The sequence below is a fragment of the Moschus berezovskii genome, chromosome 6 (genome assembly GCF_049115385.1).
Source record: "Moschus berezovskii isolate FMDL1 chromosome 6, NW_MosBer_1.0, whole genome shotgun sequence".
In the NCBI taxonomy this organism is placed as follows: domain Eukaryota; kingdom Metazoa; phylum Chordata; class Mammalia; order Artiodactyla; family Moschidae; genus Moschus; species Moschus berezovskii.
Window position 1 is genome coordinate 2,977,608 of NC_142465.1, and position 18,188 is coordinate 2,995,795.

At 47.6% G+C, this 18,188-nt stretch overlaps 1 protein-coding gene across 2 annotated transcripts in view; it reads right to left on the reverse strand.

Moving 5' to 3' along the window:
- The window catches only part of LOC148777528 (liprin-alpha-1-like), a 43,646-nt gene that overhangs the window by 16,742 nt on the left and 8,716 nt on the right, over nt 1-18,188 (reverse strand). For both annotated transcript variants that reach the window (XM_088836801.1, XM_088836800.1), the window contains exons 3-5: nt 3,798-3,899; nt 3,164-3,328; nt 1,832-2,053 (exon numbers count right to left, since the gene is read on the reverse strand). In XM_088836801.1, the coding sequence (XP_088692927.1) occupies nt 1,832-2,053; nt 3,164-3,328; nt 3,798-3,899 (489 nt within the window). The remainder of the gene's footprint in view (nt 1-1,831; nt 2,054-3,163; nt 3,329-3,797; nt 3,900-18,188) is intronic.

Genomic DNA, 18,188 nt, shown 5'->3' on the forward strand with positions numbered 1-18,188 from the left:
CTGGACTAAATCTTAAGTTTCAAATCAAACATAAAGTTAGCGTCCTCAAAATTAAACTCCTAGAAGTGGCAGTTTTCTCGGACGTGAGCAAAAACGCACCTACCTCAAAGGTCACATTTGCCACGATGGGCAGCCATCTGTCTGAATGTTCTGTCTGGCCACTCGGTTTACCAAGCTTCTTTGCTATATAATAAATCCAAATAGCAAACAAAAAGTATACTAAACTACCCTGTTATTGCAAGAATTCCAGGAGGGAAAGTATCTGGCATGAAGTCAGGACCTCTGTCTGCTACACCATACAGGCGGACGTGACCCAGAACAGGGAGGGACCTACAACAGACCCAAGAGGGAGCTCTGAGGCTCGTTTCCTCGGGTAAAAGTTGGAAAAATCTCATGCAATTTCCTCAAAATTAAAGTAAGACTATTAACGAGTGGAAACAGAAGTCAAAGTGTAACACAACTGGAAGCAGCCTTCTCAAGCAGAGTTAAACCACATGTATGAAATGCTCAAACCAGGACCAGAACTTGCTGCTGGTGCGACTCCTGTCTGCCAGCTCAAAATCCATTTCGGGTCCCTCTGCGGTCACTAAGTAACCAATGTGGGCCAAGTCCTAATATTAAAAGTGAAAGGTCTTAAAAACGCTTTTTCCAGAATTCTTAGCGTATTAAACTCTGCCACCTAATCTCCTCCTGTTGCCAAAGAGTAGTGTGAGAAGGTTATACAAACATGTGCAAATATTTCTGTTTTGAGTTCTCACACAGAATTCCTCACACCAAGCTACTAAACAAGTACACCTGCTGGAACACATGCTGGAGGGGCTCTGTCTGAGACGGTGTCACGGGGGAGGGGTGGGGCAGGGTGGGCGCTGTCTGTCTGCGTACAGAGGAGAGGTGAGGCTCACAGGAGGAGGCCTGAACCCCCAGCACTCTTCTGTTTTCACAGTGACCGTTAGGTAGTTTCTTATAAATCATGACACCCGCAGACACGACCGCCAGAAACATCAGGATTCTACACGGTTACACAGCTTGGGCCTGAGGACCTGAGGGTGAGCAAACGCCACTCGACTGGTCTGACCGCCGGGATCACCGTCACACATCCCTGTCAAGGAGCGGAACCTCAGCAAACCAGAGAAGACGGCCAGGCAAGCTGCCTCGGCAGAGCCCACACAGCATGCTCCCATCTCTCCGAGAGAACGGCCTCCTCCACCAGACTCGCCTGAGCGAATCAGAAGGAAATCTCAGCATCGTCAGAAATACATTCGACAGGCAGGTGTGGGGGATGAACTGGGAGACTGGGACTGGCATATATACACTGCTGATACTACGCATCAAGTCAACAGCGAGTAAGGACCTAGTGTACAGCACAGGGAAGGCTCCTCAGTGCTCTGTGGTGAAGGAAATGGGTAGGAAATCTAAACAACAGGGATATATGTAGATATATATATACACATATACATGACCGATTCAGTTTGCTGCACAGCAGAAATTGACCCAGCAGTGTAAAGCAACTACATGCTACGAAATGAATGAACGGATAAATGAATGTTTTAAAAGGAACACACTGGGCCCCCTAGAACTTGTAGGAATGAGGAGTCCATACCCAGGGTGCAGCACAGCGCAAGGGCTACCCTCATGTTGGTCCACTGCCAACGGACCGCCTGGATCAGGCCTCTTCTACCCCAGAGACCTTGACACAGAGGCAGGGAGACAGCCTGTCGTGTCTCGCCAGAGCTCTGCTCTTACTCGTGCAGCCATCCCGAGGCTGAGATCACCGGGAGAACAAGGGACCCACAACCACCTCAGGGCAACAGACACGGCCGCCGTCACTCACTTCGCGGACATCCCGCTCCAGTTTCCTGTTCACTTCCTTGGACTTGAGGAGTTTCTTCCTGGCCATGTCCAGGTCCTCCTCCAGCTCTCTCATGTGGGCAGAGAGAGCTGCCAGGTGCTCTTCCATCTGGCTCTGCTCCCGCAACTGCTTGTCTATGACTTCCTGGAGCTCACTCATCTTAGCCAGGTTTTGCTCGTGGCTTAGAGAGCCGTCGGACGATCTCTAAGGGGGAAAGGAAGCCTTAGAGAGCCTTGTTTTGGGAGGGAGGGAACACAGCACTTCCAGGAAATCGCTGAGGTCAAAACTGCCTTCTGCACTCTGGGAGTTCACAGGACACTCACGGCTGCTCAGACCTACATGGTGCATTGGTGATGCTGTCCATCCCGATTAGAACCGGGTGATTAGAGTCAGACTTTGTCTTCTCCTGGACAAAGGGGTGCTTAAGAGATCCTGCAGCTCTGAGCCACAAGTCTAGTTTGCTAGTCATTAAAATACCCCAGGTGGGCGGGTCCTCAATCAGAACGATAAATAGCATGTGATGCCCACCACTACAGCCTTCATACTTCTTTAAAATGAAAGGATACAAATGACAAACCCTTAACTGAAATTACACGATGACTGATCAAACTTACCTCTTTATGTGTAGCACCTAATTCTTCTTCTAACAAACGACACCTTTCGTGTGCTATACGTAATCGCTCTCTCAACTCAAATAAAAGGGGTCGAGTCACTGTGTGTTGATGTGTGTATACACGTTAGTGCACTCCTCATTCTATGCTCACCCTAATACATGGCTACTGTAACACAGTATCTTTAATGGCTCTTATTGATCTTAACATCAAGAAAATCTGCTTGTTAACAGCTTTAAATTCTAAGTTTGAGAGAACAAATGTTATCCTAAATTAATTCTAGTACCCAGTTTTTAACTGCAAATTGATATACAGAATATAATAAATCTTGAGACATTTATGCCAACTAATACTTTTTAACTGGGGGCTTCCCAGGTGGCTCAGTGGTAAAGAATCTGCCTGCCAATGCAAGAGGGCAGGTTCAATCCCTGGGTCGCGAAGATCCCCTAGAGTAGAAGACGGCCACCCACTCCAGTATTCTTGCCTGGGAAGCCCCATGAAGAGAGGAGCGTGGTGGGCTACAGTCCACAGGGTCGCAAAGATACGGACATGCCTGAGCCATATAAAACTCTGACTTCTTACAGAAAAAATGTATTTACAAGAATTCAAGAAGCTCAAAAGTCAACTAGTTACATAAATACATGCATCATCCACCTAACAAGGCAGCAAGTGTACAAATCCAGGAGGTTTGGGTGGCTGGTACCTTCTCATCCAGGGCCTTGTGGTGGTCAAAAAGAAATTTCAGCGCCCTGAGCACCTCCACCTCGCTGGTCATGCTGGCTGGGGGCTGCTCCTGCTGCTTGCCCGCCGTCATCTGGAGGGACGGCATGTTCTGGGAAATCAGGAACTCCAGGTGCTCCAGCAGCAGCTGCAGGGCGGGGCCAAAGGAGCACCTTCAACCTCACACTTGCATTCAGGGTCGGTTACTCCTCTCAGCCTCACGCTAAAGCCGAAACCATGCTAAGGCACATCGGAATCCTGCCAGTTCTGTCTAAAGCTAGGGTGGACTTCCCAGGTGGCCCAGTAGTTAAGACTCCACACTTCTGCAGGGTCATGGGTTTTAATCCCTGGTCGGGGAACTAAGATCCCACAAAAAGTGTAGCGTGGACAAAAATGTAAGTGAAGAGAACTCCCCCTCGAATGTACTAAAATTACATTAGCTCTCATCATAAATTTGAAGCAAGGTATGAGAACCCCGAACTGATCCACCCCAGTCTGCTCAGTGGGAAGATGTGAAAAATGACTTTAAAATCAGACAGAATTTAAAGTCACTAACACGGAGCCCAGTGCTGACCCCCGCGGGGCAAATGTCAACACGTGAGAATCCCCCTACTGACCCTGGTGTTGTTTCTTTCGGCTCTGAGCTCGGCGAGTTCTTCTTCCCTTTCCAGGAGCTGCTTCTTGTATACATTTACCTCCTCGTTAGAAGCTGGAGACTTCTAGAAAACAATTAAATGAGTCACTAAATGCAAACACAAGTTAAAAAGAGAGCGAGACAATGAAGACTGACCCTGTCAAGTCTCTCCAGGCTCCACACAAAGGATCTCCCTGCCCCCTCACAGAAGAGGGGGTCCGCCGACCCCAAGACCACACACGCCACCACAACTCAGACCGCCATCAGCCTCCACCACGACCTGGCTGGCACGCGGCAAGAGAGAACCCAGAATCCAAGCCTGCCTTCTCAACACCCAGGGATGTCTGAGAAACATTCCTAAACATAAACCTAACAACAAAGTGGATGAAGAGATTCTTAAACGACACACAGACAAGTGACCTAGAACCACTGGGGAGACTGAAGAAGAAAGGTAAGGTCTACAAGGCCACCAGGCTTTGGAGTGTTCCTCCGGGAAAAAGGCTGATGGCACCCCAAGGCCATCTGTTAGCTTGACCCCACTGAAGTCACACATTCATTCAATAAACTGGTTAAAATGTTAAACTCATGTTATATGTATTTTACCACAATTTGCGTGCACGCGGGGCCGTCCACGTGGTGAACTTGCTCAAATTGAACCACACGGCGTCATCCATTCTTCTGTTTTTCTTGGCACAGATACAAAAATCCTGGGCTACGTATCCCCTATTCCATACTGAGTATGCAGCACCCAGAGTAGTGCCCTACACTTGTAAGAGGCATGTAGTAGACATGTGAAGCCATGAGGGTGTATGTTATACACATAAGCAGTAGGTACCCATCATTAAAATCCTGGACACACTGGTCTGTGCTTTGTAAGACAGGGGACGTTAAGGGGCTTAGCCTTTCTGCTTCAAGGACTGACTCTCTAGCTCGTGATCCACACGCTCCAGAGACTCCTCCAGCCAGTGTTTCCCTTCTTTGTAAGAAGGGAGACGTTAAGGGGCTTAGCCTTTTTGCTTCAAGGACTGGCTCTCTAGCTCAGTCCACGTGCCCCAGAGACTCCTCCAGCCAGTGTTTCCCTTCTTGTGGGGCTCCCGCCCATCCTCCGCGCAGCACCAGCACAACCTCTTACAAGGTCAACTTGCTGGGGTTGATCCTGCCCACTAAGGTCAAAACGCCCTGCCCGGCAGGGCCCACAACCAAGCTAACAAAAGGAAACACAACCCCAACGCTTCGCCGGGTGAGGGCCAATCTGACGGGCCCAGCCCCCGGCTGCTCTCACCTCAGGGCACTCTGCTTCCAGAACTCGGTCCGAGGCCAAGCTCCTCCTTGTCTTGGCCTTTGCTTTGGGGTGGCAGCACTGGAATAACGCCCACAGGCGGGCCCTTCTGCGACCCATCCTCGCGGATAGGGGCAGACCCCCACTCGGGGCAACTGCTGTTTCACAGTAGGATACCTCAGCTCCTGAGCTATCACCACTGATCTCACACTATGACCACCGCTCTCACACACACACTGCTCTCACACACACCGCTCTCACACTATGACCACCAGGACCACTGTCTCAAGGAGAAATGGCACGAAGTCTCTGCCCCCAGCACGTCTCCCAGGAGCACGGAACCAGAACCCACTCAGTCACAAGGGGTTCCATGGTAACAGGGGGGCTGGGCTCGGGCATCAACGGTGCAGAGCGGGGGAGGGGCTGCCAAAAAGATGGCAGGTGAGTGTGGGGTACGGGAGAGGGAAGGCCGTGCCAACAGCTCAGGCCCACCGCCAAACATGACCCTGCAAGGTACTGGTCACAGTCGGACCGAACAGTTTAAACTGCTTCAGCAACCACCACCACTAGGAATGAGCATGTCTTCTAAGTGGCCTTCTGCCCCCTCCACCCCCCAAACAAGCCTTCAGTGAGGCTACAGAAAGGGTACCCCTGAACTCAAGGGCATCCCCAGAACCCACCCAGCTGAGGAGGACTCACCGCGCCAGCCGCCCCTCACTCTCACCCTGAGCTCAGTCCTCCCTGACTGACTCCCTCACTCGAGCTCAGCAAGGGATTGACCAACCTCGCTCCAGGCACTTAAAATGAACCCACAGTGGGTACAGGGGTTCATTCAACCTGCTGCGAACTCGCCCTCTTAACTTCGACCCTGGGCTACCAGACGATTCCGCCCCGTGGGGGCTGCACGGTGGAGGTCTGGGGTGTCCCTGACTCAAGCCGCGGCAGCCAGCGCCTCCCAGACCCCGCCAGGTGCTGCCTCTCCCTCCGCCCCCGAGTCTCCCACCCCCTCTCCTGGCCCCACTCCCACCCAGAGTGGTGGCTCTCCACTCGCCAGGGCACAGGCCACACTGCTCCTGGCTCAGCCCGGACCTCTGCTGTCACTTGAGGACCTCAGGCCCCGGGGTGCTTGGGGTCCTATATCCACCCATCTCAGAAATTACAGACTCTGGGAGAGACAGAGGACAGTTTGGGGTCCCTCCCGCAGGTCACCCTGAACACGTTCTCTTTTTTTGGCTTTATCTACTGGAGTTCTCTGAGATGTCTTTTTGATACCTCAACTACTGTTTTCAAAAAGACTGTAAAATCACTGTGCTCAACTTTAAGAATAAAATCTTCATTTTCAACCTTAAAATGAAACTGGAGGCAAGACTAAACGCAGTCAATTTTTCAAACTGAAAAAGAAAACCCACATGTGACCACGTCACAGAATACAGGTCACGTAACCCCTCCCTCAGCCTTCTCCACCCCCAGCAGCCCGTCATCACAAGGCCCGCTCTGGGCCGGCAGGGACAGGGGAAGTGACCTGACCGGCTCCTCTGTCCCCAGGCTGCATGGGCCGCTTGTTCCACCTTCTTCACAAGGTCACGTGGCACTGAAACAGCCCAGGCAAGCTGGGGATTCTGATCAGAAACACAACCGTGGGTACTAGGCAAGGACCCCTGGTTCTTGTTTACCCCGGTAGCAAATAGAGATGATCAATACAATTACTGTGACTGTTACATGTGGCTTCAGATAAGAGAAGACACCCAGGGCGTCCCCACTTCCAGTTGCAGACGAAAGCAGCTTGTAGGGCAGCCCACCGAGAGCTAGAAAAGCTAAACCCAGTTTAAAGGAGGTCCTTGAAAGTGAGAGTGAAGTCGCTCAGTCGTGTCCGACTCTTTGCGACCCTTTAGACTGTAGCCTACCAGGCTCCACCGTCCATGGGATTTTCCAGGCAACAGTACTGGAATGGATTGCCATTTCCTTCTCCAGGGGATCTTCCCAACCCAGGGCTCAAACCCGGGTGTCCTGCATTGCAGACAGATGCTTTACAGTCTGAGCCAGAGGACCTTAGGCAGCCACAATCCAAGATTTCGAACAGAAAGGAAGCCCAGTGAGGGAGCTGGAGACTGAGAGGGCCGCTCCTTTCCTTGGGGCATCTGAACAAAGCTGACTCTGCGAAGAAAAGGCAGGGAAAAAGTCAAGCAGAGGGGGACTGGCTAACACAGCTCTGGACAGTTCCTTGGGCTGGGAAGACAAAAATTTGAGCGGAGGCCTCACAAGTCAGGCCGGATGACAGAGACCAAGCTCCCCAAGAAAAGGGAGGCACAGAAACGCACCCAACACTCAGCCCAAACCGGCTAAGTGCTGAGTATCAGTCGCCTCGTGGTGCTCAGGAGACAGAAGGTGGGCTTCAGGACCTGCCAAGAAGGGCAGGCCCTGGGAGGCACCCCCGGCTTCCAGATGGAGACGCTGGAGGGCTCCTCCCTGGGGTCGGGGGGACGGTGGGGGAAGGCTGCTGAGACTGAGCTTACAAGGACCCCCCAGCCTCAAGTCACTCAAACCCTGAGTGAACAAGAGAGCTCTGTGTCCACTAGAGGTATGTGTCAGAGGAAACTCTGGAGAAAACAGCATCACCAGAACCTCTAGGGTTTTCCATACAGAATGTCCAACATGCAACCAAAAAAGCAAAAAAGGGTGTAACAACAAATACGAGCAAGGGAAAAAGAACCGAAACAGATCCAGAGGTATCAGTGTATATCAGCATATCAGAGGTGTGCTAGCGGGATCAGATGCAAACGTCACCAGTTCAAAAATACACTTGAAAAAAGGAACAACTTCTGAGAATCAAAAGCGATTCTAGAGCTTTAAAATAATTCAGTGAACTGAATTTAAGAACTCAGTCTCTGGGCTTAACATCAAATTAGACGTAGTTGAAGAGAGGATCAGTGAACTGAAGGATGGATTAGTTAAAAAACATATATATGTGGGGAAAAAAGTATAGCATATATCTGAGGAGCCCGTTGTTAAACTACGTTGTTAAAAACTACTATAAATGGAGACCCTCATGGTGGAGAAAAGACAGAGAGGGGAATAAGAAATGCCTCCGGCGGCGCAGGTGCAGACGCGGGAGACGCCCGGCTCCGGCGGCGCAGGCGCGGGAGACGCCCGGCTCCGGCGGCGCAGGCGCGGGAGACGCCCGGCTCCAGGGCAACCGACCACGTGCAGAATCGTGGCTGAGATGAGCTACCCCGCGCCCAGGGTTAGGACAGTGGCCGAGAGGAGCTGTACCACGTCCAGGAGGCGGTGGCTGCTTGGGCACCGGCGGGCCGAGAGGAGCTGATCCACATTCAAAGCAGGAGGGGCGGCCTTGAGGAGATACCCCTCGTCCAAGGTAAGGTACAGAGGCTGCGCCTTGCTGGAGCAGCTGGGAAGAGATACTCCACGACCAAGTGGAATATAACAATCCACTGTTCTGGGGAGGAAGGAACAAGATGGCGGAGGGATAAGACGGCGAGAACACTTTCTCCCCTACAAATTCATCAAAAGAACTTTTGAACGCGGAGTAAAGTCCACAAAACAACTTCTGAATACTGGCAGAGGACATCAGGCTCCCAGAAAAGCAGCCCATTGTCTTCTAAAGGAGAGGGAAGAAATCCAGCTCCACCCACCAGAACACCGACACATGCTTCCCTAACCAGGGAACCCGGACAAGTCACCCGTCCAACCCCACACACAGCTAAAAAACTACATAATAAAGAGAACTCCACGAACTGCAAGAAGAGGGAAAGGCCACCCCAAGCAAAGCAATATAAGCAAGATGAAGAGGCAGAGAAATACGCAGCAAATAAAGGAACAAGATAATTGCCCACCAACACAAACAAAAGAAGGAGATATAGGGAATTTACCTGATAAAGAATTTCAAATTTTGATGTTGAAAATGATTCAAAATCTTGAAAGCAAAATGGAGTTACAGATAAATAAGCTGGAGAAAAGGATTGAGAAGATGGAAGAAAGATTTAATAAGGACTTAGAAGAAATAAAAAAGAGTCAATATACAATGAATAATGCAATAGATGAGATCAGAAACACTCTGGAGGGAACAAACAGTAGAATAACAGAGGCAGAAGACAGGATTAGCGAACTAGAAGATAGAATTGTAGAAATAAATGAAACAGAGAGGAAAAAAGAAAAACGAATTAAAAGAAATGAGGACAATATTAGAGACCTCTGGGACAATGTTAAACGCTCCAACATTCGAATCATAGGAGTCCCAGAAGAAGAAGACAAAAAGAAAGACCATGAGAGAATACTTGAGGAGATAATAGTTGAAAACTTCCCTAAAATGGGGAAAGAAATAATCACCCAAGTCCAAGAAACCCAGAGAGTCCCCAACAGGATAAACCCAAGGCGAAATACTCCAAGACACATATTAATCAAATTAACAAAGATCAAACACAAAGAACAAATATTAAAAGCAGCAAGCAAAAAGCAGCAAATAACACATAAGGGGATTCCCATAAGGATAACAGCTGATCTTTCAACAGAAACTCTTCAGGCCAGAAGGGAGTGGCAAGACATACTTAAGGTGATGAAAGAAAATACCCTACAGCCCAGATTACTATACCCAGCAAGGATCTCATTCAAATATGAAGGAGAAATCAAAAGCTTTACAGACAAGCAAAAGCTGAGGGAATTCAGCATCACCAAACCAGCTCTCCAACAAATGCTAAAGGATCTTCTCTAGACAGGAAACACAGAAAGAGTGTATAAACTTGAACCCAAAGCAATAAAGAAAATGGCTACGGGATCGTACTTATCAATAATTACCTTAAACGTAAATGGGTTGAAATTTTCAAAAAGGCTAGGAAACAATTCTCATAGCCATCAATAGTTCAGTGTTGAGTTCATGAATAGTTTTTAAAGTTTGGGACAAACTGTAGTATTTGCTATTTGAAGTACTATTTGTAATTGGCATATTACGATGTAACATTGGTCTTCATTTCCAACTTAAAACGCCTAAAAATGCCTAACAAGTTTTTAGATTTGTGAACTTTAGTTGAAATGTATTTTACGATGTTACTAAACCTGCAGAAATATTGAAATATTTCAGAGAACTTAAAAAAAAAAAAAAAAAAAAACTACTATAAATGGAGACCCTCATGGTGGAGAAAAGACAGAGAGGGGAATAAGAAATGCCTACAGGGGTTGAAACTTCAGTCAGTTCAGTTCAGTCGCTCAGTCGTGTCCGACTCTCCGCGACCCCATGAATCACAGCACGCCAGGCCTCCCTGTCCATCACCAACTCCCGGAGTACACTCAAACTCATGTCCACAGAGTCGGTGATGCCATCCAGCCATCTCATTCTCCGTCGTCCCCTTCTCCTCCCGCCCCCAACCTTTCCCAGCATCAGAGTCTTTTCCAGTGAGTCAACTCGTCGCATGAGGTGGCCAAAGTATTGGAGTTTCAGCTTTAGCACAACTTAAGAGTCTCTTAATGAAAGTGAAAGAGGAGAGTGAAAAAGCTGGCATAAAACTCAACATTCAAAAAATGAAGATCATGGCATACGGCCCCATCACTTCATGGCAAAAAAATGGGGAAACAATGGAAACAGTGACAGATTTTATTTTCTTGGGCTCCAAAATTACTGCAGATGGTGAAATTAAAAGATGCTTGCTCCTTGGAAGGAAAGCTATGACAAACCTAGACAGCATATTAAAAAGCAGAGACATTACTTTGCCGACAAAGGTTCATTTAGCCAAAGCTATGTAGGAGTTCATTTAGTACTAGTTCATTTGGTCAAAGCCAGCAGTCATGTATGGATGTGAGAGTTGACCCATGAAGAAGGCTGAATGCCAAAGAACCAATGCTTCTGAACTATGGTGTTGGAGAAGACTCTTGAGAGCCCCGTGGACTGCAAGGAGATCCAACCTGTCAATCCGAAAGCAAATCAGTCCTGAATATTCATTGGAAAGACTGGTGCTGAAGCTCCAATACTTTGGCCTCCTGATGCGAAGAACTGACTCATTGGAAAAGAACCTGATGCTGGGGAAGACTGAAGGCAGGAGGAGAAGGCGATGACAGAGGATGAGATGGTTGGATGGTATCACCGACTCAATGGACATGAGCTTGAGCAGGCTCCGGGAGTCGGTGATGGACAAAGAAGCCTGGCATGCTGCAGTCCATGGTGTCGCCACGTGTCCGACACTGAGCGACTGAACTGAATGACAGGGACAGTGGCAAGAGTTGGCTCAAGAATCAGACCATTGACTCAGAAATGAAAACCACACATTGGTTTTGGCAGCTCCGCGGGTGCCTAAGGCAAGAAGAAAATGTTCAAGCGCTCAGAGGAAAAAAGGTGTGGCTTTGAATGGCACAGCAACACTGAGAGCTGACTTTTCAAGAACAAGGAAGTCAGAAGATAATGGACTGGCATCCGTAAAATGCTGGAAAACAACCACCCACACACCTGGAATTCTATACCCCACAGAAACACTCTTCCAAAGTGAAAGCAAAATAAAGACTTTTAGGGCAAGTGGAAATGAGACAACTCATCACCCACAGACATGAACTAAAAAAATATTAAGGCAGTGCTTTGGGAAAAAGAAGAGTCTCTGACAGAAATATAAAAAACAAGACCAACAATGAGGTAACTGGGAGGGTAAATATTAACTCTACAAAACAATGATGTTAACGCCAAAAATATATCTAACAATTTAAAGTATAACAGTGACATGGAGGAAACAGTCGTGTCAGGGAGGCAGTAAAAGTACTAAGTTAGACTTGAATGTAAAACACACGCTCTATCTGTGAATGGACACCCAACAACCTGACAGAGGAGTACAGAACTAGAAAAAGACTTCACACTTCTACAAGAAGCAAGAGAAAAGAACACAGAATAGGTGAGACAGACAGAAAACAAACAGTAACACGGTATCTACGCACTGAAATATCAGCATTATAAACAGAGCAAATACTCTCATTAAAAGATAAAAAGTGTCGAACTGATGACAATGAAAACCGTACACTAGTCACAGAGGTTCCTGTTAAGATGGAAGATCTTTTAGACAGGTGAAGGTAAAAGATACCCAGGCAAACAAGGACAGAAAACTGATGTGGCAATAGCACTGTCAAATAGTGTCTAAAGTAAGAAGCATCACTAGCCTTAAAAAGGAGCTTCTCATACTGAAACAAGTTCAGTCCAGCAAGAACATGAGGATTCCACATTTGAATGTACCGAATAACATAACCTCAAAATATCAATACATAAAACTGACAGAAATAGAAAAGGAGTAACAGCCAAGTTCATAATCACAGTGGGAGACATTAAAGACACATCTCTCAGGGAACTGGGCTCCCTGGGACGTAGTCACCCGCAGCCATGAAGTACCTGAATTGCGACTGGCTCTACGATGAGATGTGCTGCAAGCATGAAACACACACTGGATTTTAAAGACTTAGCGTGAACAAAAGAACGTGAAATATTTCTTTAGGTTTTATCATGTTGATTACACACTGAAATGATAATATTTTGGGTGTGTTAAAATAAAATACATTGCAAGTAATTTCACCTACTTCTGCTTTACAAAACGTGGCTACCGGAATCCGAATTACATGAGTCACAAACCTGATCTAACTGATACACACGGAATATTGCTTTCTCACTGATACATATTATTTTCAAGGGCCCAAGGAACATATCACAAAATGAATATATTGGGCCATTAGGAAAGCTCAAACTCTTTCAAAGGACTGAACTAATGCGGGGTACACTTAGGGGCTGCAGTGGGCTGACGGTCTATGTGCCTCAAACTGCACCCCGCACGCGGTGATGAGCCCAGGAGGCAGGCACTCTGGGAGGGCTCAGGGCAGGAGGGAACGGGCGCCCATGCTGTGAGGACAGGGAGAAGCAGCAGGCAGTCTAGGAACCCGGAGACAGGCCTCACCAGACGTGGCACCCGCTGGTGCTCTTGGGACTTGCCAGCCTCCAGTACTATAAGAAACAACTTTCTGTTGTTTTTCAGCTAGTCTATGGTATTTATAACAGTAGCCCCCAAAGACTAAGACGGGGCTCTTCATGGAACTAAGCTAGAAATCAAAAAAGGGTCACTAGAAAAACATCCCCAAACATTAAGTTAAATGACATACTGCCTGAAGAATTTCATGAATATCATTTTAAAAAACACAATGAAAATTAGAAAATACTTTTCCATAAAAAATCTGGCCTACTCAAACTGTGGGACGCAGCAAACTGTGTTTAGAGGGTAACTTAAAGCCTTACGCACATATACTGGGAAAGAAGGAAGGCTAAAAATCAATTAAGCCTCTATCCCTGCTGCTGCTGCTGCTGCTAAGTCACTTCAGTCATGTCCGACTCTGTGCGACCCTATAGACGGCAGCCCACCAGGCTCCCCCATCCCTGGGATTCTCCAGGCAAGAATACTGGAGTGGGTTGCCATTTCCTTCTCCAATGCATGAAGTCAAAAGTCAAAAGACAAGTTGCTCAGTCGTGTCCGACCCTTAGCGACCCCATGGGCTGCAGAAACCAGAAAAAAAGCAAAGCAAACGAAACACAAGGCAGATGGGGAAAAAAGGAGCAGAAAATAAGGAAACTGAAAGCAAATACAGAATTTTTTCTAAACAAAGCCAAAAGTGGGCTCTTTGAAAGGACTGCCAAAACTGATAAACCCCTAGAGAGACTGATTAAGAAAAACAGACAAAGCTCAAATCACCAGTATCAAGGGATTTTCAAAGGAGACAACACATCTTGCAGATAAGAAAGATATGATAAACCACAGTTCACTTACTAATTGGAGAGTCTGCTGGCCTCAATAAATTCCTAGCAGGGGGGAAAGGCTTTACATAACTAGACCCAAGAAGACATACAAAATCAGAAAATCTTATTTCCATGAAAAACATTACATCTGAAATTAAAAGCCTCCCCACCATGAAACCAACTGGTTTTGCCAATCAATTCTTCCAAAAATCGAGGGAAGGAAACAGTAATCTCACAGGAACTCTGGGGATAAACAAGGAACACTCTCCAACCTTGTTTTATAAGACTAGCATAACCTTGATACTAAAACCAACAAGGAAGAAGTACAAGAAAGTAACACTACAGACTCTGAATATAGATGAAATAATCCTAAATAAAACACTAACAAATAAAATCCAACAGAAGGAGAATACATCGAGATCAGGTTGGGGTTGTTCTAGAATCAGAAAATTTTTTAAAAGTTAAATCACCACATAAAAGAAAAGTCACCTGTTTCAAAATCTACAGAAAATAAACTTAAGAAAACTTAATGTAATAATTTCAGTGCATGACTACGAAAAAACTCTTAGTAAGCCAACAGAGAAGAATTTACATATTTTGATAAAAATATCTATTAAAAAACTAATATCAGTAGAGAGACAGGAAGATGGTGGAGAAACAGGACGGGGTGACCACTTTCTCCCCCACAAATTCAGCAAAAGAACATTTGACCGCTGAGTAAATCCCACAAAACAACCTCTGAATGCCGGCAGAGGACATCAGGCACCCAGAAAAGCAGCCCATTGTCTTCGAAAGGAGATAGGAAATAGTATAAAAGATAAAAAGAGAGACTAAAGAGGGAGAGACGGAGCTCTGTCCCGGGAAGGGAGGCTTGAAAAAGGAGAGAAGTTTCCAAACACCAGGAAACACTCACTGGCGAGTCTGTGGCGAGCCTTGGAACTTCAGAGGGCAACATAACCAGCAGAAAAAAAGAAATAAATAATTAAAACCCACAGACTAAGTGCCCAGAGGAAACTCAGCGGAGAAGCAGCACAACCGCCGGCACCCGCCACCAGCAAGCAGGGGCTGGGCAGGGAGGCGCGGGCGGCATCGCTTAGAGCGAGGACCGGGCCTGTGCCCCGAGGGCAATCTGAGGGCGCTAACTTAAGACAGCCAAGCAGACCGTGGGATAGCGACCCTGCGAAAAGGCGAAAAACCCCAACCTAAGACACCACCAGACCCGCTCACAGAACAAAGGACTGAGCAGAGCTAGCTGGCTGCAGTCGGCCCACCCCACATCCCCCACCGAGACAGGCAGGGGAGCGCAGCCAGAGCCAGAAGGGGGCAACCGCGGCCCCAGAGAGGCTTCCCCTACCAACCTGCAGGCAGGCTTCATTGCTAACCAAGACTTCTTGGGTTCGGGCCAGTCAATATCCACCTGAGAAGGCGCGCCGGTTGTACACCCAGAAAACTGAGCGGCAGGGACCAGGGAGGCGATAAGTCGCAGCAACCGCGTTCGCCAAATGCCTGGTCACCTGAGCTGCTCAGACCGGGGAAGGCACAAAACGCAGGCCCAACCAAGTCTGCGCTTTTGTGGAGTACCCGAGTACCTGAACCTGAGCTGCTCAGACCTGGGAAGTGCATGCAACCCAGCGACGGCCGCGGACAGTTCCCGGCAGAGCAACCGAGAGCCTGAGCAGCATAAACAGGGAAAGCACACACGCCGTGAGAGGGGGCAATCCCAGTGTGGCCGAGACACTGCGAGCACTCCCCACAGACGCCAGTGATATTTGTTAGCAGCGTTCCTCCCTCCCAACAGCAGGACTGAACAGGTGACCCTATAAAAGTGTCCACCACCGCCCCCTTGTGTCAGGACGGGAATTAGACACTGAAGAAACCGGCAAACAAGAGCTTAAACAGAAGGAACTGCATTGGAAGTGACAGATGGAGAAGTCTTGAGCTTACTGCAAGAATAAGACTGAAAACCAGAGGCAGAGGCTTAAGTCCAAATCCTGAAAACACCAGAGACCTCCTATTCCAGGAAACATTAATTGATAGGAGCTCATCAAATGCCTCCATACATATACTGAAACTAGGCACCACCCAAGGGTCAACAAGTTTCAGAGAAAGACATACCACGCAAATTCACCAGCAACACAGGAGAATAGACCTGAACTTCAATATGCAGGCTGCCCAAAGCCACTCCATACCCACTGACATCTCAAAATCATTACTGGACACTTCATTTCATTCCAGAGAGAAGAAATCCAGCTCCACCCACCAGAACACCAACACAAGCTTCCCTAACCAGGGAACCTTGACAAGCCGCCCATCCAACCCCACACACAGTGAAGAAACTACATAATAAAGAGAACTCCACAAACTGCCAGAAGACGGAAAGGCCACCCCAGGCACAGCAATATAAGCAAGATGAAGAGGCAGAGAAATAGGCAAGTTCACAGAGAAAGAAAGTAAAATAGAGGTTACGGAGAAATAGGGACGTTATTTAATGGATAGAGTTTCAGCTTGAGTTTTAAAAACAGTTCTGCAGACGGATGGTGGGGATGTTGCACAACAATGTGAGTGTGCTTCATGTCACTGAACTGTACACTTAAAAATGGTTAAATTTTAAAAAGCAAGGGCAAGAAAAAAGAATGAAGTACTGATATATGCTCCAACATAGATAAACTTTGAACATAGGGTGCTGAGTGAAAGAAAGCAGACACCGAAGCCACCTAGTATATGATTCCATTTCTATGAAATATTCAAAATAGACAAACCCATACAGACAGAAAAGAGATGAGTGGTTTCTAGGGGCCAGAGAGCAGGGGAGGAGGAGTCACTGACTGTAATGGGTATGGAATTTATTTGGGGGGTAATGAAAGCATTCTGAAATTAGACAGTAGTGATGGCTTTACAGCCTTCCGTTCCGTTCCGTTCCGTCGCTCAGTTGCGTCCGACTCTTTGCGACCCTGTGGACTGTAGCCTACCAGGCTTCTCCGTGCATGGGATTCTCCAGGCAAGAATACTGGAGTGGGTTACCGTTTTCTTCTCCAGGGGATCTTCCCGACCCAGGGATCAAACCCGGGTCTCCTGCATTGAAGGCAGATGCTTTAACCTCTGAGCCACCAGGGGTGCTGTGGTGTATGAACTGTACCTTAATTAAAATAAAATCAGGATCCTTTTTAAAAATTATTATTGGCTTTCTTTAACTCTAGAGGTATATAATGAACTTGAAATAGTCCATCTTTACAGTCAAAGCCTTGTTTCCTTTGAAGGGAGCATCTTTGCCCCAGAATATAGCAGTAGACAGAATATCCTACCCTGTGAGTTACTGAGATTCATTTTCCCGTATGTCTTAGTCCATTCCAGGTGCTATAACAAAACACTGGTGGCAGCGGGGGCTTATAAACAGCAGAAATTTTATTTGTCGTACTTCTAGAGGCTGGAAAGTCCAAGGTCAAGGTGAGAGCAGACTCGGTGTCTTCTGGGAACCTCTATCTGCTCAGAGACTCTCCACGTGTCTTCACACGACGAAAGGGATAACAGGTCACTCTGTGGTCTCTTTAACAAAGGACACTAAACCCATTCATGAGGGCTTCCCTGGTGGCTCAGTGGTAAAGAATCTGCCTGCCAATCAGGAAACTCTGGTTCGCCCTCTGGGTCAGGAAGATCCCCTGGAGTAGGAAGTGGCAACCCACTCCAGTATTCTTGCCTGGAAAATCCCATGGACGGAGGAGCCTGGTAGGCTGCAGTCCATGGGGTCGCCAAGAGTCGGACACGACTGAGCGACTTCACTTTCACTTTTCACTCTCATGCATTGGAGAAGGAAATGGCAACCCACTCCAATGTTCTTGCCTGGAGAATCCCAGGGACGGGGGAGCCTGGTGGGCTGCCGTCTATGGGGTCGTACAGAGTCGGACACGACTGAAGCGACTTAGCAGCAGCAGCAGCAGCAGCAGACATTCAATCCATCCCACTAAGACTAAGATAAAGCGCTGTATCTTCCTGTTCTTGTTTGTCTGATTTAGTCACCACTTCTTTTCTGTGCTGGTCTACAAGCTCCAGTCTCAGGATATTTACTAACCTAAAGAAGAAGAAAAAAAGTCATGTACACAGTATTTCTGGAAGACTTTACATATCCCCTGGAGAAAGAAATGGCAACCCATTCCAGTATTCTTGCCTGGAAAACCCCATGGACAGAGGAGCCTGGCAGATTACAGTCCGTGGGGTCGCAAAGAGTTGGACACGAGTGATCGACTTCACTTTACTTTTACAAGAAAGGGGGCAATATTGATTTCCTTCAGACAGGAAAACTGTCTAAAGGGTGGAAGAGACCCTTACCTGGAGAGCCATTTATG